Source organism: Phalacrocorax carbo, chromosome 10 (genome assembly GCF_963921805.1).
Source record: "Phalacrocorax carbo chromosome 10, bPhaCar2.1, whole genome shotgun sequence".
NCBI classification, from domain to species: Eukaryota; Metazoa; Chordata; class Aves; order Suliformes; family Phalacrocoracidae; genus Phalacrocorax; species Phalacrocorax carbo.
Window position 1 is genome coordinate 3417493 of NC_087522.1, and position 24431 is coordinate 3441923.

Consider the following 24431-nt stretch of genomic DNA (forward strand, 5'->3'; position numbering starts at 1 on the left):
CCGCCAGGGCGTGGCCGGGTGGCGAAAGGGGGCGGGGGCTGGGGGGCGGGGCCGGCGGGGCGGGGCGGGGCGTGCTGCCGCCGGGTCCCTCCGCCCTTCCGCCGCCAGCACCGCCATGGCGGCCACCGGGGTCCTTCCCTTCGTCCGCGGCGTCGACCTCAGCGGCAACGACTTCAAGGTACGGGGAGGGGGAACAGGGGACACCGGGGGGGGGGGGGCGGGTCGGGACGGGACAGCCGGGCCCCAGGCCCCGAGCGCTAGGCGGGCCCCGATCCGGACGCCGCGGGGCCCCGCCCGGCCCCGCCCGGTCCCGGGGCTGCTGCTGACCCCAGGCCGGGGTGCTCGTCTTGGGGACCCGCAGTCCCCGACCCCACCCCCGGCCCCTACAGCTGGGCAGCCGCCGTCCCCCCAACCCACGGGGCCCCAGAGTGGCGGGTGATGCGGGCCCCCGGCTCCCAGGCCCGTAGGACTGGGCGATCCCAGCCCCCCAGGTCCAAACCCCATAGGACTGAGTGATCCTGCCCCAACCCCGGTCCCAATTCTATAGGAATGGGAGATTCTGGCCCCCAGCAGTCAGTGTCATAGGACCAGGCAATCCCACGTCCCCCAGTTCCCATCCTGTAAAACTGGGCGATCCCAGGTGCCCCAGCTCCCATCCCATAGGACTGGGCGATCCCGGCCCCATAGGACCAATCCCGTAGGACTGGGCGATCCCGGCCCCATAGGACCAATCCCGTAGGACTGGGCGATCCCGGCCCCATAGGACCAATCCCGTAGGACTGGGCGATCCCGGCCCCATAGGACCAATCCTGTAGGACTGGGCGATCCCGGCCCCATAGGACCAATCCCATAGGACTGGGCGATCCCGGCCCCATAGGACCAATCCCATAGGACTGGGCGATCCTGGCCCCATAGGACCAATCCCATAGGACTGGGCGATCCCGGCCCCATAGGACCAATCCCATAGGACTGGGCGATCCCGGCCCCATAGGACCAATCCCGTAGGACTGGGCGATCCCGGCCCCATAGGACCAATCCTGTAGGACTGGGCGATCCCGGCCCCATAGGACCAATCCCATAGGACTGGGCGATCCCAGCCCCATAGGACCAATCCCATAGGACTGGGCAATCCCGGCCCCATAGGACCAATCCCATAGGACTGGGCGATCCCGGCCCCATAGGACCAATCCCATAGGACTGGGCGATCCCGGCCCCATAGGACCAATCCCATAGGACTGGGCGATCCCGGCCCCATAGGACCAATCCTGTAGGACTGGGCGATCCCGGCCCCATAGGACCAATCCTGTAGGACTGGGCGATCCCGGCCCCATAGGACCAATCCCATAGGACTGGGCGATCCGAGCCCCATAGGACCAATCCCATAGGACTGGGCGATCCTGGCCCCATAGGACCAATCCCATAGCACTGGGCGATCCTGGCCCTGCATCCCCATCCTGTAAAACTGGGCAATCCCAGGTGCCCCAGCTCCCATCCCATAGGACTGGGTGATCCAAGGCCTCCTCCTGACCATGCAGGATTGGTCAGACTGAGGTCCTCAGATCCTCACCCTGTTAGGACAGGTGGTTTTCTCACCCTCCTCCTCCTCCTCCTCGCAGGGCGGCTACTTCCCAGAGCACGTGAAGGCGATGACCAGCCTGCGCTGGCTGAAGCTGAACCGCACAGGGCTCTGTTACCTGCCCGAGGAGCTCGCCGCCCTCCAGAAGCTGGTGAGCAGCACGTTCCGGGCAAGGGATGGGGCTCAACGGCTCCCACTGGGGCTGTGGAGTCAGACGGGGCCCTGCGCAGCGGTGCCAAGAACCCGGTGCTTGCCAGCCTCGTGGCTCATTGGCGGATGCTCTGGTGTCTAATAATAGGGCTGAGCTACGACATGTGGTTGAAATTGGATGCAGGAGCTGTTAGGAGTGGGGTTGAGATGGACTTGTACTCGGTTTCACCTTGTTTTCCTAGAAAACCAGACTAAAAACCATGCTTAAATCCTCTGCCCTTTAATAGAAGGGAAGGGTGAAGGTTTAGTATGGGGACGATTAAGGTTTTCGGGCTTTTTTTCCTTCCTCCTTTGCTAAAAGATACAAAGAGCAGTAGCTGGCAGCTGCCTGCCTTTGTTTTTTGGGTGTCTCGAGTTCTGTGCACAACCCGGCCCTTGGTGGAGTCTGTGGCTAAGCTTTGCTTTGGTGGAGTCCTGCAGCACGTTGTGGACATTGTTAAATTGATGTCAGCCAAACACGATGCTTTAAACACTGCCAAAAGCCCTCGTCACCATGCCGGCTGCGCCCTGCTCAGGCACAGCAAGTGGGGAAGCTTTCCACGCTGCTCAGAGCTGTGCTTCTGCCGGTCCTGCCAGATGCTGGGGGGCCACAACCGGACTTAAAGCCTGGCATCTCACCCACCGGCTGCCAATTCCTTATTTTGCTGAGCAGGTAACCGCTCGGCTGGTGAGGAAAACAAAATTACTCCTGGGCCTTGCTGCAGACTTGCTGGTCCTCGCCTGCCTGCCCATTACCAGATCACCCAGTGAGAAGCGTTTCCGAGGACTGGGGTCTCTTTGCCCGGGGACCTTATGGGACTGCCACAAGCCAGCTCAGTAGCAGCCCAGAGCACCCCGAACCCTGCAGCAGGGCTGGGGTGTCTCTGCCCCAAGGGTGCAGAGGCAGTGTGGGCACACCAGGGCCAACCAACCTGTTTGAGACTGGGAGCATCCCAGCAGCCTTGTATGGGTCAGGGCTGAGCTCACCCATGCCTCTGCAAGCCCCCTCCTCTCCTGGGATCAAGGAGCCCCCACATTGGTGTGGGGGCCCGACCGCTGCCCCGTGCAGCTCTGGCTCCTCTCTCTGCTCACTGGGGCTTGTCTGGGGCTTCCCTGCAGGAACACCTCTCCGTGAGTCACAACAGCCTCACTACGCTCCACGGCGAGCTCTCTGGCCTGCCCTGCCTCCGGGTAAGTGTCCCACTCACACGTCCTGCCCACATCAGGGCTTGGTGTCTGCAGGCACCTTTCATCCAGCCCCTGGCTCTGGGGACACACAAGGATCATCCCCGTTTACCCCGGGGGGCTCAGCAGGTGCTAGAGCCGGTGGGTGGCTGCAGTCATGCCTCTCTCTCCCCTTTCAAGGCAATTGTAGCTCGTGCAAACAGCCTGAAGAACTCGGGAGTCCCTGATGATATCTTCCAGCTGGATGACCTCTCGGTGCTGGTAGGTGCAGAGTCTCCTCGGCTAATGTGAGAACCAGCTCAGACTCCTGGGTCCTGCTCCTGTGCCTCGGTGGCCCCTCGTGCCCATTGGGGAGCACGAGTAAATCAGAGCTCAGCACTGCCTGGCTCCCTTTGACTTTCGGGTGCCCAGGCCATAAGGAGCTTCCCTGCAACAAGAACTCCCATGCCCTTTCAGTGACCGTCCTTCTGACCTCATGTCTGGGTGCCAAGGAAGCTGGCTGTGGGCAGGATAACCCCATGGCAATGCCTCCTTTAAAGGCTGATGCCAGAGCTGGGTTCCCCGCATGCTCATCCAGCTCCTGCTGCTGGGCACTGATCCGCAGGGCAAGATCCGGTGTGGCTGTAGGCAGGCCATGCCCCCGAAGGTGCTCCTCGGTCCTTGGGTTTGGGTGGTGGTTCCTGGATGCGGGGCAGAGGGTGATGCCTGCTTTACCCTCCCATTTTCCCCAGGACCTGAGTTACAACCAGCTCACGGAGTGTCCCCGGGAGCTGGAGAACGCCAAGAACATGCTGGTCCTCAACCTCGGCCACAACAGGTGGGTCTAGACCAGGGCAGGCATCTTCCCCTGGCCATGGCCGCCTCCATCCATCATCCTCCTTCACACCAGGTCCCGCTCTCTGCCCCTCTCTGGGAGGGAAGCCAGGGCTGGTGCAGGTTCCAGGTAGCCCTGAAGATCTTCATATCCCCGCAGCATCGAGACCATCCCCAACCAGCTCTTCATCAACCTGACGGACCTGCTCTACCTCGACCTCAGCAACAACAAGCTGGAGAGCCTCCCACCGCAGATGAGGCGCCTGGTCCACCTCCAGACCCTCATCCTCAACAACAACCCCCTCCTGCACGCACAGCTCCGGTAAGGCCCCATTTCCTGGGCTGGATCCCACAATACCAGGGCCGGGCCAGGTGCCTGATCCAGCCCTGATGCCATCTCTGCCCCGTGGCTCTCCATGGCCTGCAGGCAGCTCCCAGCGATGACGGCCCTGCAGACCCTCCACCTCAGGAACACCCAGCGCACACAGAGCAACCTGCCCACCAGCCTCGAGGGCCTGGTGAACCTGGCAGGTAGGGCTGGGGCACCCAGCCCTGCAGTGCACGGGGCTCTCCAGGGGCTCTCTCAGCCCTGGCGTGGGTCTGGCCAGTGGCGTCACCCTGTTGTCTTCCCCCAGACGTGGACCTGTCCTGCAACGACCTCAGTCGCGTCCCCGAGTGCCTCTACACCCTGGGCAGCCTGCGGCGCCTCAACCTCAGCAGCAATCAGATCACGGAGCTGTCCCTCTGCATTGACCAGTGGACCCAGCTGGAGACCCTCAACCTGTCCCGCAACCAGCTCACCTCCTTGCCTGTATGTCCCTGCCTGTGCGTGGTGTCCCTGCCCGTGCCTCCATGCCGCTGGATTCTCCCTCACCCCACCATCTCTTCCTTCCCCAGTCGGCCATCTGCAAGCTGACTAAGCTGAAGAAGATATACCTGAACTCCAACAAGCTCGACTTCGATGGAATCCCCTCGGGCATTGGCAAGCTCGCCAACCTTGAGGAGTTCATGGCAGCCAACAACAACCTGGAGCTCATCCCCGAGAGCCTGTGCAGGTAGGGAAAAAGCCCCCAACCGGATCTGCTCCGTCCCCGAGAGGGGACACAGAGGCTGTGTGGTGACAGGGCGTCACCCTGGCCTGGCCCTTCACCAGTATCTCTGTGTCCCACAGGTGCTCCAAGCTGCGGAAGCTGGTGCTGAACAAGAACCGCCTGGTGACACTGCCAGAGGCCATCCACTTCCTGACGGACGTGGAGGTGAGAGCCCAACACCCGCTCCACCTCGGGCTGGGTCCACCACGGCCCCAGTGTGTCCCTGGGAGCCCAGGGCTGTAGGGTGGGATGGGTGAGGTGAGGACAGAGGGGTCTTGGGACCAATATGTGCCACCTGGCACACGGTTCAGCCCAGGCAGGTGGTGGATTTGGGGCTCCTTCCACATCACCTCACCGAAGCCCAGGGTGCTCTGGAGCTCTCCTATCCCACCCCACATCCTCAGTGTCCCTGTGAGCCCATACTTCAGAGCAGTGAGGTCTCCCGTCCCCTCCTTGGCAGATCCTGGATGTGCGCGAGAACCCCAATCTGGTGATGCCCCCAAAGCCGGTGGATCGGACGTCGGAGTGGTACAACATCGACTTCTCCCTGCAGAACCAGCTCCGCCTGGCCGGAGCTTCCCCGGCCACCGTTGCAGCCGCTGCGGCAGGTAAGCAGCGTGGGGGACAGCCCCTGCCTTGGGTAGCGTGCTGGGAAACGAGCCGTGGCCCACGGCGTGCCCCACGCGAGGCACAGGCATCCTGGCTGTCTCTCACCCCATCCCCATGTCCCCAGGGAGCGGCACCAAGGACCCACTGGCCCGCAAGATGCGGCTCCGGCGGCGCAAGGACTCTGCCCAGGATGACCAGGCCAAGCAGGTGCTGAAGGGGATGTCGGATGTGGCCCAGGAGAAGAACAAGAAGATAGAGGTAGGGTCTGGGGTGGGAGAGGGTCCCTGAGCAGCACCACAGTGCCCCTGGCCCACCCTGGGTGCTGGCAAGGACCCAGTTGCCCCCAGCTTAGTGACCTGTCCCTATCCCCACAGGAGAGTGGAGAGGCGAAGGCACCTGACCTGAAGACTCGCCGCTGGGACCAGGGCCTGGAGAAGCCCCAGCTGGACTACTCAGAGTTCTTCAGTGAGGACGTGGGGCAGCTGCCCGGCCTCTGCGTCTGGCAGATTGAGAACTTCGTGCCAACGCTGGTGGATGAGGCTTTCCATGGCAAGTTCTACGAGGCCGACTGCTACATTGTGCTCAAGGTACCCGGCAAGGACCAAGGGTTCCCCATGTCCCCAACCCAGGGCTGTGGCTGTCCCATCTCACACCCTGTCTCTCTCCAGACCTTCCTGGATGAAAACGGCTCCCTCAACTGGGAGATCTACTACTGGATCGGGCAGGAGGCCACACTGGACAAGAAGGCCTGCTCCGCCATCCACGCCGTCAACCTCCGCAACTACCTGGGGGCCGAGTGCCGCAGCATCCGGGAGGAGATGGGGGATGAGAGTGACGAGTTCCTCCAGGTGACGTGGACCCCCGGCCCCGCCATGGCCCCCAGTCGTGCCTCTCCCACCCTCACCCTCTCCCTGCCCCCAGGTCTTCGACAACGACATCTCCTACATTGAGGGTGGCACGGCCAGCGGCTTCTTCACCGTCGAGGACACACAATACGTCACGAGGTACAGCTGGGGCCGGGGCTGGGGGGATGCGTGGGGCTGGGGGCGTGTGTGGGGCAGGCGGTGCCCCATGTCCCGCCATGGCTGTCTGTCCCCCAGGTTGTACCGTGTCTATGGGAAGAAGAACGTCAAGCTGGAGCCAGTGGCACTGAAAGGGACATCGCTGGACCCCCGGTGAGGAGCGGGAGCAGCCAGGGGTCACAGGGTCCCTGTGGAGGGACAGGGTGCTGGCAGAGTCCCCCCAGCACATCGTAGCTGCAGGTCTGGGGTGAAAAATCGGCCATGCCAGCACCTTTCTACAAGGATGTGGGTCCAAACCCCACATGGCAGCCACAGCAACTGCAGTGCCCTGCTTTTCAAGGACCCCTGGGGTGGGGAGGACACTCGACACACCCCACTCTCTGCTGGCGGTCCTCTCACCTGTATCTCCACCAGGTTTGTCTTCCTCCTGGACCATGGTCTCAACCTCTTTGTGTGGCGTGGGAGTCAGGCCACGCTGAGCAGCACCACCAAGGCCAGGTACGGCTGACCGGGGGGCTGGGGGTGCAGGGAGCCCACCTGCCATCTCACCCGCTCCCGCTGCAGACTCTTCGCTGAGAAGATCAACAAGAACGAGCGGAAGGGCAAAGCAGAGATCACGCTGCTGACCCAGGGCCAGGAGACCCCCGAATTCTGGGAGGTGCTGGGGGGACAGCCCGAGGAGATTCGGCCCTGCGTCCCCGATGACTTCCAGCCCCACAAACCCAAGCTGTACAAGGTGGGGAGCTGGCGTCCGCAGGGTCGTTGGTACTGCCGGGCCCCTGCAGCCCCACCCTCACCCATATCCTGTCCCCTCTGCAGGTCGGCCTGGGTCTGGGCTACCTGGAGCTGCCCCAGATCAACTATAAGCTCTTGGTGGAGCACAAGAAGAGGCTGAAGGCTGATCTGATGCCGGAGATGCGCCTGGTAGGATGGGGTGGGGAGGTTCTCCCAGTCTTACCAGTAAGACTGGTTTCATGCCCCCTCTGCCTCTAGCTGTGCCCCAGGAGAGGCAGGTTCAGCCAGCGGGGCCAGGCAGGGGATGCTGTGTTCTTCCCGGCTGTCTTTTGGGAGCAGGCAGGGCATTTTCCAGCCAGGAAAGCCCATGGGTGCCTGACCCCCTTTTTCCCGCGGTGCCCTCAGCTGCAGAGCCTGCTGGACACCAAGAGTGTGTACATCCTGGACTGCTGGTCCGACGTCTTCATCTGGATCGGGAGGAAGTCGCCGCGGCTTGTGCGGGCGGCGGCCCTGAAGCTGAGCCAGGAGCTGTGCAGCATGCTGCACCGGCCCAAGCACGCCATGGTCACCAGGAACCTGGAGGGCACCGAGTGCCAGGTAGGGCGGCCCACGTCCCTGCGAGTGGGCACAGACCCCCCGGGCAGCGGTGCCGGGGAGGGGGATGGGGGCACAGACCCCTTGGGTGGGGTGCTGGGTGCTGTGGCCCGGGGTGTATTACCTGCTCCCCAATTTAGGTGTTCAAGTCCAAGTTCAAGAACTGGGATGACGTCCTGCACGTGGATTACACCCGCAACGCAGAAACGGTGCTGCAGGAGGGCGGGCTCGCCGGCAAGGTCCGCAAGGATGCCAAGAAGGACCAGATGAAGGCTGACCTCACCGCACTCTTCCTGCCCCGCCAGCCCCCCATGCCCCTGAGCGAGGTAGGGCTGGGGACCGTCCTGTGCGTCCCCGCCACGGCCTTGAGCCGGTGCTGATGGAGGGGCTGGGTGGCCGCTGGCTGACGGGAGTGTGTGGGGCCGCAGGCGGAGCAGTTGATGGAGGAGTGGAACGAGGACCTGGACGGCATGGAGGGCTTCGTGCTGGAGGGCAAGAAATTCGCTCGCCTGCCCGAGGAGGAGTTCGGCCATTTCCACACCCACGACTGCTACGTCTTCCTCTGCAGGTGACACGCGGCTCGTCCCCTCTCTGGGGCTGCTGGACCCCCTCGTCCACCCATCTCGCTACCCAGACCCCCCGCCTGCCCCATCCCTCACATCACCCCCTGTTCCTGCCCTCAGGTACTGGGTGCCGGTGGAGTACGAGGAGGAGGAGGAGAAGAAGAAGAAGGGTGAAGGCAAAGGGGAGGAGGAAGGTGAGGAAGAGGAGGAGGAGAAGCAGCCTGAGGAAGACTTCCAGTGCATCGTCTACTTCTGGCAGGGCCGGGAGGCCTCCAACATGGGCTGGCTCACCTTCACCTTCAGCCTCCAGAAGAAGTTCGAGAGTCTCTTCCCTGGCAAACTGGAGGTGACCCCGCTGTGTCCTCCTGGGGGGTGACACAGGGTCCCCCAGCTTTGCCTCACTTCTCCCCCTCCCCTCTCTGACCCAAGGCAGGGGCTGGCAGCGGAGATAGGGGCTGGCAGGGGGTGCAGCAGGGGCTTGGGGTTGTGTTTGGGGGGGTGCCTATGGCCCTGCTGATACCCACCCCTGGCCAGGTCGTGCGCATGACCCAGCAGCAGGAGAACCCCAAGTTCCTCTCGCACTTCAAGAGGAGGTTTGTCATCCACCGGGGCAAGCGGAAGGACAGGGCCAGTCCACCCCAGCCCAGCCTCTACCACATCCGCACCAACGGCGGAGCCCTCTGCACCAGGTCAGCCCTCCTGCCGGCTGCTCCAGGCCAGCCAGCACCCATGGGTGCCAGCCTCCTGGCAGGGTACCTGCTGGTGGGCACGGCTGCCTGATCTCTTGCTGACTGTACCTCGTGGGCTTCTTTTCTAGGTGCATCCAGATCAACACAGACGCTGGTCTGCTCAACTCGGAGTTTTGCTTCATCCTCAAGGTATTTCTCATGGCTGAGCATCCCCAAGGGTGCTTGGCCACTTGTCCCCCTGCTTGGGCAGCCCTGACTCTCTGTCTTCCCCCAGGTGCCCTTCGAGAGCACAGACAACCAGGGCATCGTCTACACCTGGGTGGGCCGGGCTGCAGACCCTGATGAGGCCAAACTGGCTGAAGACATCATGAACCACATGTTTGACGACTCCTACAGCAAGCAGGTAAGCGGGTGAGGGCACGGCAGGGCTTGGTGCCAGCTTACTTGGGTGGCAACGACCGTCAGGGCGGGGGACAGCCACGCACAGCCTTGTCCTTGCTCTCGCAGGTGATCAACGAGGGAGAGGAACCCGAAAACTTCTTCTGGGTGGGCATTGGGAGCCAGAAGCCCTATGATGAAGATGCCGACTATATGAAACATTCCCGGCTCTTCAGGTGGGTCCTGGCCCAGGTGGGGGCTGATCAAGGCTGTGCTGAGCCCCTTCCTCGTCCCACGGTGCCCCAGGCCACAGCAGCCTTTGCCAGGGGCTCAGTCCTCCCAGGCTAGCCAGGGCACGGCTCCCCGCAACAGGTAAAGCCCCTCTCCCAACTCTCTCTCCACTCCTGGGCATCAAACAGCTGAAACAGAGCTTCTGCATCACATCCCTTCCTTCTGCATGAGCTGAGTCCTAACAAACTCAGGTCTTTGATGCCATCCCCTTCTTGCTGTCCCTGCAGGTGCTCTAACGAGAAGGGCTATTTCTCCGTGTCAGAGAAGTGCTCCGATTTCTGCCAGGATGACCTAGCTGATGATGACATCATGCTGCTGGACAATGGGCGGGAGGTGAGCTGGGGCCGTGAGGCCGTCCGTGTCCAGGGTGGGGGCTGGATCCGCCAGCAGCTCCGTCCGCTGAGCCTGGCTGCACGTCCTTCCTGCAGGTCTACATGTGGGTGGGCACCCAGACCAGCCAGGTGGAGATCAAGCTGAGCCTCAAGGCATGCCAGGTAGGACCTCCCTCCTGCTTGCTGCTGCAGAGGGTGAGGATTTGGGGGCTTCATCTGCCCTTGGGGCCCTGATCCTGCCCTGTGCGTGTCAGTGCAGAGCTCCCAGCAGCCCCCCCGGGCTGGGGGATGCCAGCCCTGGAGGTGGGCAAGGGCCAGGGACCCCCATGGCTATGTTCTGCCCCAGGTCTACATCCAGCACATGCGCTCCAAGGACCCCTCGCGTCCCCGCAAGCTCCGGCTGGTGCGGAAAGGCAACGAGCCCTGGCCCTTCACCCGCTGCTTCCACGCCTGGAGCACCTTCCGCAAGCCACCTGCCTAAGGGCCAGGGGCACCCAGCGCTCCGGTTACAGCCCCCACAGCACAGCTGGACCCCCCTGGCCCCCTGCGCTGCCTCACACGCCTGCTCCCAGCCAAGCTCAACCCTTGGAGCTGTTTCTCGCCAAGCTGGGGCCAGCAGGGAGCCACCGGGGCTGACCCTCTGTCCCCACATCTCCCAGCACAGGGTCCAGCTCAGCCCCTTCCCTGCCTAGGAGAGGGCATAAAGGGCAGTGTGGGCCCCTGTTACACCCTGTTTTGGGACGTTGCTGCCGCAAACCAGTGCCGAGCTCCCCCTGCAACTGGGAGACAGGCGTGTTTCCCAGTTTGGGTGGGAGGCTGCTTTGCTAAGGAGCACTGCAGGGGGGGAGCAAGGGGCTCTCAGCCCTGCGCTTTACAGCCGGCCCCGCTGTCCTGGGGGTGGGGGGCAGACTCACCCCAGCAGGGGCCTGCACATCAGTGTCATATCAATAAAGGCTGCACTTCTCACCCCAAGGCTGTGCCAGGCTCTGACTGCTCCCATCTCGCTCTCAGGTGGGGTTCCACAGCTTGGGGGGGGTGGGTGGGGGGTGCATTGGCACTCACCTGGCTCCCCAGACACCTGCAGCCCAGGCAGCTGATATTAAATGCTTTATTTTCAATATTAAAAACCAGTATTTTTAATAACTAAACAATGCTAAATTCATCTTACCAAAAAAAGGATGGGGGGTGGGGTGTTCTACCAGGGATGCTACAGCCCCGGCAGGCAGCGACGGAGGCCAGGGCAGCACTGCCTTGCCCAGCCCCCACCACCACCACACACGTACCGCAAGAGAGCCCGGGGAGGGGTCCAAAACAGCCCCAGATCCCCAAAAGGAGAGGGGCAGGTATGAGTGACTGGGGGACAGAGCCACTGTCATTGCAGCCCCCTGCGAGGCCAAGGCTGGGCTGGGGAGCCCGGGGAGAGGGATTTGGCACAGTGAGACCCCAGGGCAGCCCCATGCCCCATCTGCCCCCCCACCCCACCCCTGCACCCAGCACAGGCCAGGAGCTGGTGTGTCCGTCCACCCCCTCCCGTGCAATCTCATCCCAAACCCACCCGTGGCAGGAATTAGTGTCAGAAAGGAGCAGCAGGCACAGAGCCCAACCTGGGGAATAGCCCTTGGAGAAGCCACTAAGAGAAAAAGGCCACCTGTGACCCCCCCCAATCCCCTCCCAGGCTGCTCATGCCCACCCGGGAGGCAAGGGGTCCACGCTGGGCTCCCCCGGGAAGGGGACAGTCCCTGTGCGGCAGCTGGAGCCTCCCGGCAGGCAGGGGACAGGGCTGTAAACTGCAGGGAGCCGGGCATGTAAACAGAGACCAGGGTATGGGGGGGGCCGTGCCCAGGGGTTCTCGGCCCCCCCACCTCCCCGAGGGACCAAAACCAGGGTAGGAGGAGGGGTCCACAAGCCCCAGCCCTCCCCCTGGAGCTGGGGAAGCAGCAGCAGCCCCCAGGGAGGGGGCTCTGGAGCAGGGGACAGTGACACTCGACCGTGTATAAATGAGAAAATTATCTTCCCCGGGAAGAGTTTGTGCACCACGGCTCCCGGCTCGGGGTCGGCGGGGGGGCCTGGGCCGGCAGCCGGGCAGGGAGGAATGGGGGGAGCGTGCCGGAGCCGGGGCGCGCCGGCGGCCAGCGCGGATGTTAGAGAAGAGGCGAGTCTACGTTACACAGGGAGGGGGCGTGGGGGGGTCCAGTCGAGTCGCGCATCCCGGGAATCCGAGCACTGAGATGGGCTGGGGAGGCCGGCGATGCCTGTGGGTGACACAGCCCCTGAGACGGGGAGCTGGGGGTTCCCCCAAGGACACGCCACCACCCTGCTCCCCGCTCCTCCGCAAGCCCCAGGGACCACAGCCCCATCCTCCCCGTGATGGATAGGGATGCCAGGGCGCTGCATCGGGATCCCAGCTCCAAACCCCGCAGCACCCTGGGGTTTGCAGCCGGAGCCGCATCCCTACAGCGGTGCAGGACCACCCGCCCCCGTGCCCACCCTGGGGACCACCGGCCTCTCACACACACCTCACTTGATAAGGATCCCTGCAGGCCGGGCCTCGTCCTCGCTGGCGTTCCTCAGGTTCCTCTCCGCTTCCTCCGAGGACCTGGGGCAGAGCAGGGTGAGGGGCAGCCGGGGCACTGCCGCGGCCCCTCGGAGCTGGCAGCAGGGGCCGCAGGGGCTGGTTACACCGCTTCCCTCCCCACACTCACGCCAGGAAATCCTTCACTTCCTCCACGGTGGTGTCCCCGGTGGTGTCCAGTGGGTTCTCCATGCTGCTGTTGGGGGAGTCGATGGGGCCGGGCGAGAAGGCAGCTGGGTGCTCCTCGGGGGACCCTGGGGAGCCATGGGGATAGGAGGGCTGGGGGGCAGCCACGGCACGGAGCCAGCCCAGGAGCAGGGCCCAAGGGGGTGCGGTGCGCGTGGCGGGGTCAGGGCGATCACTCACGGTCGCTGTCGGTGGGGGAGGGTCGGCCCTCGGGGCTGTGCGGGACATGGGTGCCGTTCGCCTGTGGCAGCTTCGGCGTCGCCGTCAAGCTGTTACTGCAAGGAAATGTGGGGAGAAGTTACTGCCGGAGCCATGGGGCAGGTGTACAGGGGTGCTGCCGTGGCCAAGCCCCCGCAGCCCCGGGGCACAGCCCACCTGAGGCAGGAGGTGTCCTGGAGCCGGGTGACCTCCAGCCGGCACAGTGGCTCCGTCACATTCCTGGCACTCAGAGAGAAGCGCTCGAACTCGGACGGTGAAATTAGGTAGAAACCTGGAATGGGGAGGGACAACAAAAAGCCTCATGGACACCCCATAGGGCTGCAACCAGAAACGATGTCCCATCTGGAAGGGACATCACCCCCAGCGCAGGGCTGGTGCCCTCACCCTGGCCGTGCTTGGTGAAGACGCAGGAGGCGATGCCGCTGATGTCCTCCTTGCGGATGCAGCCATAGTGGACCTGGGGCCGCAGGCCGGGCACGGTGAAGATGTGGATGTCGCCCAGGTTGGTCAGACAAGCCAGGCAGTTCTCCAGCCGCTCCTCGGAGCCGGCGCTGGCCAGGCTCACCAGGGCCACCTTCCGCACCCGGCAGCCCTCATGCGCCGTCAGCTTGAACTTGGTCTTGGCACTCACTTTGGGCAGCGTGAAGACCTGGGAGAGGCGAGAGGAGCCAGGTGCCGTGGGGGAACAGGAATCTGCAGGGTTTCAGTGGGGACCCAGCAGCCTCCCACCGCGAGAGCCAAGGGTAGCATGTTCCCCTCAGAGCCACCACCCCAGGGGACAGGTGCAGGAGCGTCCCGGGACCTGGCCAGTCACCTCCAGCCCCATCCCTACGCCTGGGGTGATGGGGACACCCAGAAAGGACACGGGACATGTGGGTGGCAGGTCCCATCCCTGCCACAGCAGGACACCGAGCCCCACGCTCACCTTGAACTGCTCCTCGGAGGAGATGAGCATGGAGTGGCTGCCCTGCATGTCGGGGGCCTTGGCCAGGTCCCGTGAGACCTCATAGGGCTCGGGGAGGGGGTTCCCCCGCCCATCCAGCACCGCGATGGCCACCACCGGCGCCCGGTGCATCAGCTGGATCTCCTTCCCCAGCACTGCTTCCACCGCCCGCTCCGAAAACTTCTCCTGCGATGGCACCTCCAGGGCGTAGGCGAACACTGAGCCAGAGTTGGTCCCTGCCCACATCGTGGGGCCGTGGTGGGCAGCTACGGGGATGAGAGCAGTGTCAGAGCCCCTTCCCCACAGCGTGGCACCAGCCAGACCCAACTCGGGGGCTCTTCCCGGGGAAAGGGAGTCTCACCATCTCGGAGGAAGGTGTCAGCGAAGTAGAGGCACCGCACCACCCCTGAGAGCGAGTCATCGGCCGAGCGGGGCTCGATCCGCCGCTGCACGGGTGTCATCTCCACCTCAGGGGGTCCCGCCTGCTCAGCCAGCTGTGCGTTGGCCTCCTGCACCTGGGGAGGGGGACACAGCGGTCAGACCCTGCCCGGTGGGGACAAGGAACAGCCTTGGCGGCCCCGCTCCCTGCCCACCTTGCTGGAGGGACTGCTGGCGTTGAGCCTCTTCTTCCCAGACACCCGGCTCTTGCGGATGCGGCGGAAGGACTGCCGCAGGGACTTCTTGAGGGACTTCACGCGGGACAGGGGCCCCTCCATGGCCAGCGAGTCGTTGGGGTGCAGCGTACACCTGCAAGCACCGATGTTGCTCAGCACCCAGACCCCTGCCACGTCACTCCAGCGGGGTCCCTGGCACCGAGATCCCCCCCATACCTGGCCAGCACGGGGTTGCGCCGGTAATAGTCAAAGAGTCCAAAGCCATGGCTGGTTCCAAAGGCCACGAGGTTCCACTCGGAGTGGAGGGTGACGGCAGTGACGGCAGCAGGGGGCACGCACTGCACCAGCACGCTGGGCTGGAAGCCAGGAGCAAAGGGCAGGGGCCCGTTCCTAGGGGCCAACCGGTCGTGGCCCTTCCAGGTGAAGCCCTCACGGTCCTGCAGCAGGTCCACTGTGGCCACGTTGACCACGTGCTCTGACTTCTCATCACTCAGCTCCATCACCAGCACCTACAGGGGACAAGCACAGGCAGTGGGGGACATATGCTGGACCCCACTCCGGTAAAGCCACCCTACTACAAGCTGGGGGCTCAACCCTGTGGGTAGGCACCCTTTACGGATGGGCACGGGGGTCTGCAGGGTATGAAACCCCCCCCTTGTGCCCTGTGTCCCCAAGCGGGGAGCCAAGAGGTGCCCGGCAGCCCTCACTCTGTCCCCCACCACCCTACCTGCCCTGCCGTGCCGGCCACCACCATCTTGGCCGTGTACTTGCAGAGAGCGATCTTCTGCACGCCCAGGCGTGGGTCATCGCTGTAGGGATCAAAGCAGCCCACCTGCGGGAGGGAGGGAGGGAGGGAAGGGGGGGCTGGGTGCCTTCATGCAGCTGCACAGCAGCCCCCTGGTGCACCCCCACGTCCCCTCCCACCAGCTGGCGGGTACCGGCTGCGGCGCACGGGCTGCTCTGGGCATCTCGCCCGGGAAAGGTCTGTCCCCACACGTCCCCCGGCTCTCCCCCCGTGCTGGGGCAGGCCCGTGAGACGGGGCACGCGGAACAAGCGTCCCTTGTGTCCCCTCAGGGCATCACGCGGCAAGTGTGCCCTGAGCCAGGGGACACGTCCCCAGCGTGCAGCCGGGACGGCTCCAGCGGGTGCATCCTCCGTACCCAGCTCCAGGCGTGCGCCAGTGCCGTCGGAGGCAGGGGGGTGCTGGGGTCTGCAGCAGCATCCCCCCCCCGGCCCCAGGAACCTCACCTTGCGGAAGGGCGGCCACTCCTCCTCGCCCGCCTGGTTGAGGCTGTCGTTGTGCTCGCAGTCTGTCTGGAAGATGCTGGCGGTGCCCAGCTTGTAGAGGGGCTTCAGGGAGACCCCCGAGGCATCCCAGAACCGCACCGTGCCGTCCTCGTGCCTGGAGAGGGGACGGGGAGGCCCTGTTAGTGTGGGGCCCTGACATCTGCCCGGCTAACAAGAGCCGTCTGTGTGCTGGCAGCCACCGTGCCAGAAGGGGGGGGGGGACAAGGGGGGGGACAACGCAGCGGGTGATACACTCCTGCCCAGCCATCAAACTGAACGAGAAGGGGGGCAAGTCACCCAAACAAAAGGGCTGGACCCCCCCACCACCCCATCCCACTGCCCTGCCACAGCAAGGGGCTGAGGATGTGTCCCCACACCACCACAGCACATTTTGGGTTTCCCAGGACCCCCTCCCCCCACTGCCAGGCCACTCACCCGGTGAGGAGAAGTCCCCTCTGCGTGGGCTCCTGGGCCAGGTTCTTCCCCCCATCGATGGGCCACGCCTGGAGGGAGGGATGGAGGGAGCAGGCATCACCCCTCTGCCAGCCCATCCTGGGGGGCTCAGGGACCCTGCCATCCCCATCACTCACCGCAGAGGACAGCCGGGGGCTCTGCTGCTCGCCGGCACTGATGATCCTCTCCCACAGCTTGAGGGGCACGTTGGAGACATGACAGGAGCAGGTGATGGCGGAGGAGTGGAGAGGTGCCAGGTATGGGGCAGGGATGGTGGGCCAGCCCGGCGTCTGGAGGTCGATGGCCACCAGCTCTTCCTCCACCAGCACCACGAGGGCACGGGGGTTCTCAAAGCCTGGCGAGGGGGGCAGGACATGGCTGCTGCTAGCAGAGACCACCCCCCACCACCACGACCGCTCCCTCCCCAGGGTGCCCGGCGTGACGTACCTCCCTCAGCCGCCTCGGTGCTCTGCACGGTGAAGAAGTCGATGACGCGGGAGGTGAAGTCAAGCGTGGCCAGGGTCTGGCCCTGCAACACGCTGACGCAGTGCCGGTCACCGTAGCTGGCCCGCGGCATCCCCCCGCTGAAGATGATGAAGGGGTTCCTGAGGGGATTGAACAGCCTCCATCAGACCCCAGACCTCGCAGGGCATCTTCCCCACAGCCCAGATCCCCCGTGTGGCCATCACCAGCCCAACCCGGCTGTTGGGGGGGGGTGTACACTGGAGCAGCCCCCCCACCCACGCTGCGGGGACATACCCCGACTCGCAGGTCCGCCAGAGGATTTTGCTGATGGCTTTGCAAGGGAATGGACCTGAAACAAAAAGATACCAACCCTGTGGCTGCAGCACCGGCACCGGGATGGGGCGATCAGCCCCCAACCCCGTGACCCTCCCCGTACCGTAGGGGATGGTGGACATGACGGGCTGCTGGGTCCTCTGGCTTGCACCGCTCACCGCCCACACCATGTACCCGCCGTCGCTGTGGGAGCTGACGATGTTCTTCCCGCTCTGCTCCCAGGCCAGGCTCTCCAGCTGCTGCAGGGGCACACGGCAGGGCTCAACACCCAGGACACGGTGGGGGGACACGCACAAGGCCACGGTCCCACCAGCCCCCCACCATTCCCAGTACCTGGTTCCCCAGGAAGAGGTGCTGGACGGTGCGTGTGCTCTGCTCCCAGAGGACCACCAGCCCCCGGCTGTACCCGATGAGGAGCTGGCTGCTGTCACGTGGATGCTCCTGGATGGACTCCACTGGCCCCAGCGCCTTCCCACAGCGGTAGTCATCGGGGACGCTGCATGGGGGACACACACAGGGGGATCAGGGGGGTCTCGGGGCAGTGGGGAGGGGGTGCAGGGCTGGCGGGGCTCACCTCTGCAGGATCTCATCTGGAAAGAGGGTTTTGTCCTCCAGCAGCACCAGGGCAGGCAGGGCGAGGAAGTACACCACGCCGCCCTCAGTGCCCAGGCAGGCCACCGCGCAGGCAGATGTCGGCAGGACCACCGTCACCCGCGTGATGCCGGGGGAGCAGCTGGAGGGGGGAGCGGGGGGGCTGCATCAGCCTCCTGCTGGGTCTGGGGGAGCAGCAGAGACACCCCAAACGTCCCCTGCCCAGCACTGCATCCCCATCCCTGCTGGCCCAGGAGGACAGGAACAGCCTCAGCGCTAACAGCAATTAGAGCCATTAATCACTCCCAAGTCCTGCCAGCACCTATAAAAAGCCCAGCACTGTGTTCCCACCCCCACAGCATCCCAGTCGGAATCAGAGGAGCATCCCGGCAGGGAAAACATCGCCGCTGAGGGGACCTTGGCCACCATCCCGCCCGAGCAGAGATGGCTTCTCCCACGCGCCGTTCCCAACTGGCAGAGGTATCGCTCCCAGCCGCAGCCCCACGAAGGGGGCAGCTGGGGACCGCCCCCCCGGGCAAGTACTTAGTGCTGTCGGACCCTGGGCGTCCTGGGAGGCCGAAGCTGCGGGTCTCCTCCAGGTGGGAGCAGCCATCCTTCTGGCAGACCTCCCAGAGGTGCAGCGTGTTGTCATCCAACAGGGAGAGGAGCCAGCCCTGTGGGGAGACAGCAGTGGGGTGGGTGGGGGGCCAGGGGAGCTGCCACAAGGCACCCCCAGGGACACCCACCTACCTGGCCGGGGAGAAAGTGCAGCTGGGTGACAGTGGCCGTCTCCTTGTGCAAGCCCGTCAGCTCCACGCCCGGCGCACCATAACTGGGGGGGCCGTCAAAGAAGCAACGAGGGTAGAGCTCTCCCCACCCCAGCAAACCCCTGGACCCCCCAGATTCTCCCCCAGGTCACAGTTCTGCAAGCAGAAGCCAATTTAGCCCCGTGACCCCATGGAGAGCCAGGGCTGAGCATCCCCAGCAGCACCCCGTGCCAGATCCAGCCTTGGTACCATCATCTCCAGCACCAAGCACCTCCAACTGGGATGCCCCGGGTCAGGATGTGGCCGGCACGTGGCTGGGGTGGGTGTGCACAGGTCGGGCCAGCTCCTGCCTTCTGCCACCCCCTTCTTCCTCAGCTGCAGGGCTGTGGCTGTGCAGAGGCACCGGCAACCCCGGCCAGCCCGGCACGCACCGCACCGGCAACAGGGTGGGGTTCGGCATGCGCCGGCAGGGCCTCACTCACCCGACTGGTCCCTGCTCCTCCGCCAGCGACGCCGCTCAGCAGGAACCGGGGCAGGACCCGCGTGGCAGCTCCAGCATCGCAGGGTGCACCCCAACCCGGCGCCTCCCTGACAGCCCCTGGATCCAGCCAGCTGCTTCCCCCAGCCCAGTGCCACCGGTGCAAGGTGGCACTAGGGCTCGACATGCTCCGTGCTGGGGGTCTCCACCTGCCGACCCCTGTGGTCCTCCCCACTGGTGCCTTCAGCATGGGGAACGAGCCCAGTGGCTCTGCCTGGACCAACAGGCAGGAGCTCTCTGGCAGCGCCGGGCACAGCTGAGCTGGCAGAGCCAGGCCAGAGCCACCGAGGCTTTGGGGAGGCCACACAACGGGGACATGCAAGGGGGTTGTGGGGATGGAAGGGACCACCTGCCCTCACTCATCCCGGGGCCCTTCCCCACCCAAAATAGCGCCGCTGGCCAAAAGCCACCTTTGGGGCAAGCACCAGGGAACAGGTGGCACCAGCTCACTGCGATAGGGGTCCAAGCCCAGGGACCCCCAGCTACCCTGGGGGATCCCCCAGGCAGTGGCATCCCCTTGATGCCGGGCTGTCTGCAGCCAGATCCACCCAGCCCGGCCAGGGAGCACCCACGGGTGCCCCCTCTAACCAGTAGCACCAGTCAGGCCAGCTCCAGCTGCTGCCTCGCCCGGCCCCAGCTTCCGTGAACCTCCAGAAGCATCTTCTCGGTGGCAGCCGGAGTGGAGCTGGGTGGGCACCAGCTGCAGTGCCAGCACTGGACCATGCAGCCCCACTATCTGCTCCGAGCCGGGTACCCCAAAAACATCCCCACAGAGGAAGGACAGGGCACCGCAGCCCCCCACAACAGCAGCTCCGCAGCCCCTGGGGAGGGTTTAACCGGGGGGTGGCTGGAGCCAGCACCCCACGGCGAAGCAGCCAAGCGGAGCAGCCGGCGACATCGCGGCCGGGCTGGCATCGGGGCGGCCCCGGCAGAAAAAAAAAAAAAGCCAACAAAAAAACAAAAAAACGCCATCTTTGTGCTCGGGAGGCAGCGAGCTGCCGGCCTGGGGGAGGGGGAGCGCGGTGGTCCCCCCCACCCCAACCCCGACCCTGGCGCAGCCACCCCCACGCCCCCCCCATACACCCACCCCGCATTCCTGCGGCGTGGGGCCCCCGAGCGCGGGCCGCATCCAGCCCTGGCCGCCCGCCAGCAGCCCTCTGAAGTCTCCCTGCGTGCCGCCGGCAACAAAGCCTGGCCGGGCCCTGCGTTGTCGTCCCCCCCTTGGCCCCCCACCCAGAGCTGGGCCGGCCAGAGGCCCCGCTGCACCCCCTGAAGGCTGCGCGGACGAGGCCAGTACAGACAGGAGCCCCCCCGGGATAAGGGGGGTGACTTTGGGAAGCACCCCCCGCCTGAGATGCCCGGGACTGCCGAGCCCCTTTGCTCCCTTGGCCTTTCGGGCAAGGCGGGCGTATTCTCCGGCCGTTCCCTCCCAACCCAGCCCAGCTGCAGCCCAGCTGGACAGAGGGACAGACGCCACAGAGCTAGGGAGGAGGGGGACAGCACACTGCTGGTTGGGCCGGCAGCAGCACGGCCATGTCTCCCAGCGTCCCCCAGGATGGGGGTGACCAGGGAGGTGTGGGGGGGGTCCTTACCTCCTGCCCTCCTGGGGCAAAAGGATACAGCTTCACGGCTCCCGCCTTGGTGCCGATGGCCATCACGCGCAGGACGGGGTCGTAGGCCAGGGCGCTGGGCTGGCTGGGGAAGCCGTGCTCCACCGTCTGCCACGGGGACAGGCAGGTCAGAGCCAGGACCCCCCACCCCTGACCCCTCCCAAACCCCTCCACAGCCCCCTCTCACCCCCATGGCTCTGATCCTGCACCAGCCTGAGCTTCACCCCCACAATGGAGGGCCATGAGGACGCTGCCTTGTCCCCCACTGCCACCAAGGGGGTCCTGGGGAGGGGGGACATCACTCCTCACCCAATTTCCACCTGACACCCCAAAACCAGTCCAAACCCAACAGCCACACCAAGGGCTGGGGTAGGTGTGAGCTCGCGCAAGTCGCCCCACCGCCCGCCGGCACTTTGGGGAAGGGAACCCCCCACCCTAAACCCCCCACCCAAGGTACAGATAGCCCAGGACGGGTAAGCAGGGTCCATCTCAACCCCACAGACAGGCGGGACCCCCATCACAACGTCCCCGGGGGTCCACAGTGCCGGGTGGCAGAACCAGGCAAGCGGGACCCGCCAGCCCCGGGGATGTCCCTGCTGGAGCCGGGTGCCGCCCGCGGGCACCTTCCCAAGGAAGTCCCGGCCAGTGGCAGCCTGCCCGGGCTTGCCAGCTGGGGAGGGGCTGCCCGCCTGGCAGCGGGGGGACGTGGGGGGCACCCGCCACCCCGGGGACCGCAGGACTCCCGGGGGAGCAGCCCCAAGGGCAGCTTGGCTGAGCGGCGACGGCGCGATCAGACGATACGGAGGCCGCCAGAGCCAGACTGGCCGGATCCTGACCCGCTCCCTTTGTCTGGGGTGGCTGAGAGGCACACCGGGGCGGCTTTTCGCACCCGCCGGCACAGCCACCGTCACCCCCGTGGCTTCCGCTCCCCTCCAAAGGGCCACCTTCAGGAGCATGCCAATGTCCCCAGCCCATCCAGAGGGTCCCAGCCTGGCTGAGGGGCAAGTTAGTAGACACTTGTGGGTCCCGGTCCCCTCGGCAGCCCCACGCAGGGTCACCCCGGGTCCCCCCGGGACGCACGCCGCATTGAAGGATGGCAGTGGGAACTGGGCGTCCCCGTGCTGCTGCTGTCCCCAGTGATGCTTTACATCGGGGACTGGTATGATGACACTGGCAAAGACCCCCTCGACGCTCCCCCAGAAGCGCCCTCCCAGCTCCCCTGCAATCCCAAGTCCCGTAGAGGGGGTCCTGGCTCGCAGCGCCCTGCGTGCAGCCCTTCCTCCCACCCGGCAGCGGGGCCGCATCCGGCAGGCTGTGCCGGCCCGGCCAAGGCGCGCTCCCGGCCAAATTACAGCAAATCCCAGGCAGATCTGGAGCTCGGGAGGAAAAACAACCGTTAATGGGAGGCAGGTGGGCAGCTGGCAGCCCCAGCACCGGGCTGGCCGGAGCAGGGCTGGGGAGCAGTCCCCCAGGACACCCTGCCGGGTACAGACCCCCCAAGGCGCCTGCTTGGGCAGGATCCTCCCCAAAACCGAGGGGCTCTGGCTGGGCTGAGCCTCAAGCCTCAGCCGGACCCTCACCCGCAGTGGTGAGTCTGGGGCGGGGGACGGGGCTATGCCGGGGCGGTGGGTGCTGGCTGTGACCCCCCCCACAGCGGTGTACCCCGACACCTCCCAGCCCGGCCCCGCTGTGGGGCGATCTGAGGGTGCCCCCCGGCGCATGCCAGGGTCCCCACCATGAGTTTGGCCAAGAGCCCGGTGCCAGGCTGCTGCTGCCGAAGGATGGACAGACATGGTCTGGGCTCAGCCAGGGGCTGCTGCTGCCGTTCTCCTGCCTCGGGGCCAGGGCAGGAAGGTGGTCCCAATACCATGGGGCTCCCAGGACAGGGCGCACCGAGCCCCAGGTGGGCACCCGCCAGCATGGCCCGTCCTGCCAACGCACCGAGGCCAGCACCCGAGGGCTCGCAGGGTCCCTCCCGGGTTGACAAGTCCAGGGGGCTCCATGCGCCACATGAGGGGGTCGAAAGGAGAACGCCCCCTCCGCTGCTGGCAGGGGGGCCAAGCTCTGGGCCTCTGATGCCCCCCAGTCCCCCAGAAATACATCTTTGGGGTGCAAAGGGACCCCCCAGGCCCAGAGGTCATCGCCACAGCCCTTCCTGCTGACATAGGGGGTCCAGCCCCCCCCATATCCCACCGCTGGGGAGGTTGGGGTGAGGGGCTGAGTGCCCCCATGGGACACAGGGGGTGCAGCCAGGGATGTTCTGGGGCTGGACAGGGTGGGGGGGCTGCGGGGTACCCCAAAACTGCGATGCCGGTGAGCAAGGCCTGGGGGAAGGCACAGGGCAGGGAGCAGTGCAGGAACCGGGGCACTCGGGGGAGCCCCCACACCAGTGGGGCTGGGGAAGGGGGATGTCACGCCGGTTTGGGGGGGGTCGCACCCTGCCCTAGGGTGCCCCTCGGGTACGGGACGAGGTGCCCCCTGAGACGGGGATGGATGTCCGCTGCAACCCAGCGGAGGAGGGGAACCCCCAGCCTGCCGCCCCCGGGGCGCATCCTGCACCTAGGGGTCCCGGTACCCACCCGCGGCGGGTGCAACCCCTCCACGCCTGCACCGGGGCGCCCTGCCCCCTCCGGAGGTGCCCTCTCCCCGGGCCCAGACCCGCGCCCCGGGACAGCAGAGGGTCCGGTGCGAGGCTCCCCACCGCCGTCACTCCCCCCCCCGGGGGTCCACCCCGGGCCCCGTGGGGGGCGGTGCCCCATGCACGGCTCCCCTCACCGGGGGCGGCATCTCGCTCGGGGGGTGCCGGAGCCTGCGCCACCGGGGAACTGCCCGAACCCCGCCCCCGGGGCTCTGCCCGACGCCCCCGGTGCCTCCCGGTGGTCGCCGCCCCGCCCCCCTCCTCCGGGGTCCGCCACCGCGCCCCCCGCCCCGGACGCACCTTACTGAAGGCGAAGAGGTCGTGGCGGAGACGGTCGCGGTGCGGGTCGGCAGCCTGCCGCCGGAACCGAAACTTCATCATGGTGGGGCCGGTGGCGGCGCGGTACCGGGCGGGGCCGGCGATCCCGGTGCCGGTACCGGGGCAGGGGGTGCCGGTGCCGCTCCCGGGGCGGGCGGTGCCGGTCCCGAGGGAGGGGGCGGTACCGGTGCAAGTCCCGGTCCCGGTCCCGGTACCGGTGCGCGCGCCGAGCACCGAGCACCGCGCGCCGAGCCCGGGCTGGCACCGCCGCGGCGGGGCGGGCGCGGCCCTGACGGACAACCCCCACCGCCAATCAACGCCCTACGGCGCGAACAGCGCGGCGCGGCACCGCCCATACGCGCTGCGCATGCGTCGCCGCGGGGGACGACGGGACTTGTAGTTCTCCAGCACATGCGCCCTCTGTGGCCACTGTATATTTTTTTTTTTTTACCCCTTTATTTCGTTTTTTCACTCCGGGGCATCCTCAAGCCGCTCATCGTGGTCACAGGGCCCACACAGCCATGGGGTGTCCTGGATTCAGGGCCCCATCCTGGCCCATGGGACTCACTGCCATGGGGTGCATCAGCGACACGGCAGCACGACGGCTACTGGGCCATGTGCCGGCAGGGTGCTGAGCCACGGCAGCTGCGCCACGCATGGCTGTGCTCAGCACCCTGCTGGCTCCCACCATCAGAATTCAAGCCCCAACCCTGGCTGACGACTGTTCCCAGGTTGTGTGGGGAGGTCCCTGCCCTGCACCCAGGTTTGGGGTGAGTCACCCCAGGCAGGGCAGGGTTTCCCCTCCCTGCTGACTAACCCCATCCCCAGG

The 24431-nt window shown here is 65.8% G+C and overlaps 2 protein-coding genes across 2 annotated transcripts; one reads left to right on the forward strand and one right to left on the reverse strand.

The window, feature by feature from the left end:
- The first annotated feature begins 51 nt into the window (after nucleotides 1-51).
- Nucleotides 52-11039, forward strand: FLII (FLII actin remodeling protein). The gene is made up of 30 exons (XM_064461433.1): nucleotides 52-178; nucleotides 1617-1727; nucleotides 2885-2956; nucleotides 3131-3211; nucleotides 3682-3767; nucleotides 3924-4085; nucleotides 4191-4294; nucleotides 4399-4574; nucleotides 4661-4818; nucleotides 4935-5019; nucleotides 5315-5462; nucleotides 5588-5721; nucleotides 5838-6050; nucleotides 6132-6311; nucleotides 6385-6467; nucleotides 6564-6638; nucleotides 6900-6983; nucleotides 7050-7221; nucleotides 7305-7409; nucleotides 7626-7817; nucleotides 7955-8140; nucleotides 8243-8382; nucleotides 8498-8723; nucleotides 8912-9066; nucleotides 9195-9255; nucleotides 9341-9469; nucleotides 9574-9680; nucleotides 9963-10068; nucleotides 10164-10229; nucleotides 10414-11039. The coding sequence occupies exons 1-30, from the start codon at nucleotides 116-118 to the stop codon at nucleotides 10546-10548; spliced, it is 3795 nt and encodes a 1264-aa protein (XP_064317503.1). The 5' UTR covers nucleotides 52-115; the 3' UTR covers nucleotides 10549-11039.
- Nucleotides 11040-11161: 122 nt separating this feature from the next.
- Nucleotides 11162-23795, reverse strand: LLGL1 (LLGL scribble cell polarity complex component 1). The gene is made up of 23 exons (XM_064461436.1): nucleotides 23585-23795; nucleotides 20657-20754; nucleotides 18482-18563; nucleotides 18290-18405; nucleotides 17715-17873; nucleotides 17474-17636; nucleotides 17244-17379; nucleotides 17102-17156; nucleotides 16790-16947; nucleotides 16480-16697; nucleotides 16325-16392; nucleotides 15851-16004; nucleotides 15329-15433; nucleotides 14818-15110; nucleotides 14581-14734; nucleotides 14349-14502; nucleotides 13970-14253; nucleotides 13429-13693; nucleotides 13201-13315; nucleotides 13006-13100; nucleotides 12770-12893; nucleotides 12584-12663; nucleotides 11162-12319 (listed from the first exon to the last, which is right to left on the reverse strand). Exons 1-22 carry the CDS (start codon nucleotides 23663-23665, stop codon nucleotides 12585-12587), a joined length of 3156 nt encoding a protein of 1051 aa, XP_064317506.1. The 5' UTR covers nucleotides 23666-23795; the 3' UTR covers nucleotides 11162-12319; nucleotide 12584.
- Nucleotides 23796-24431: the final 636 nt, after the last annotated feature.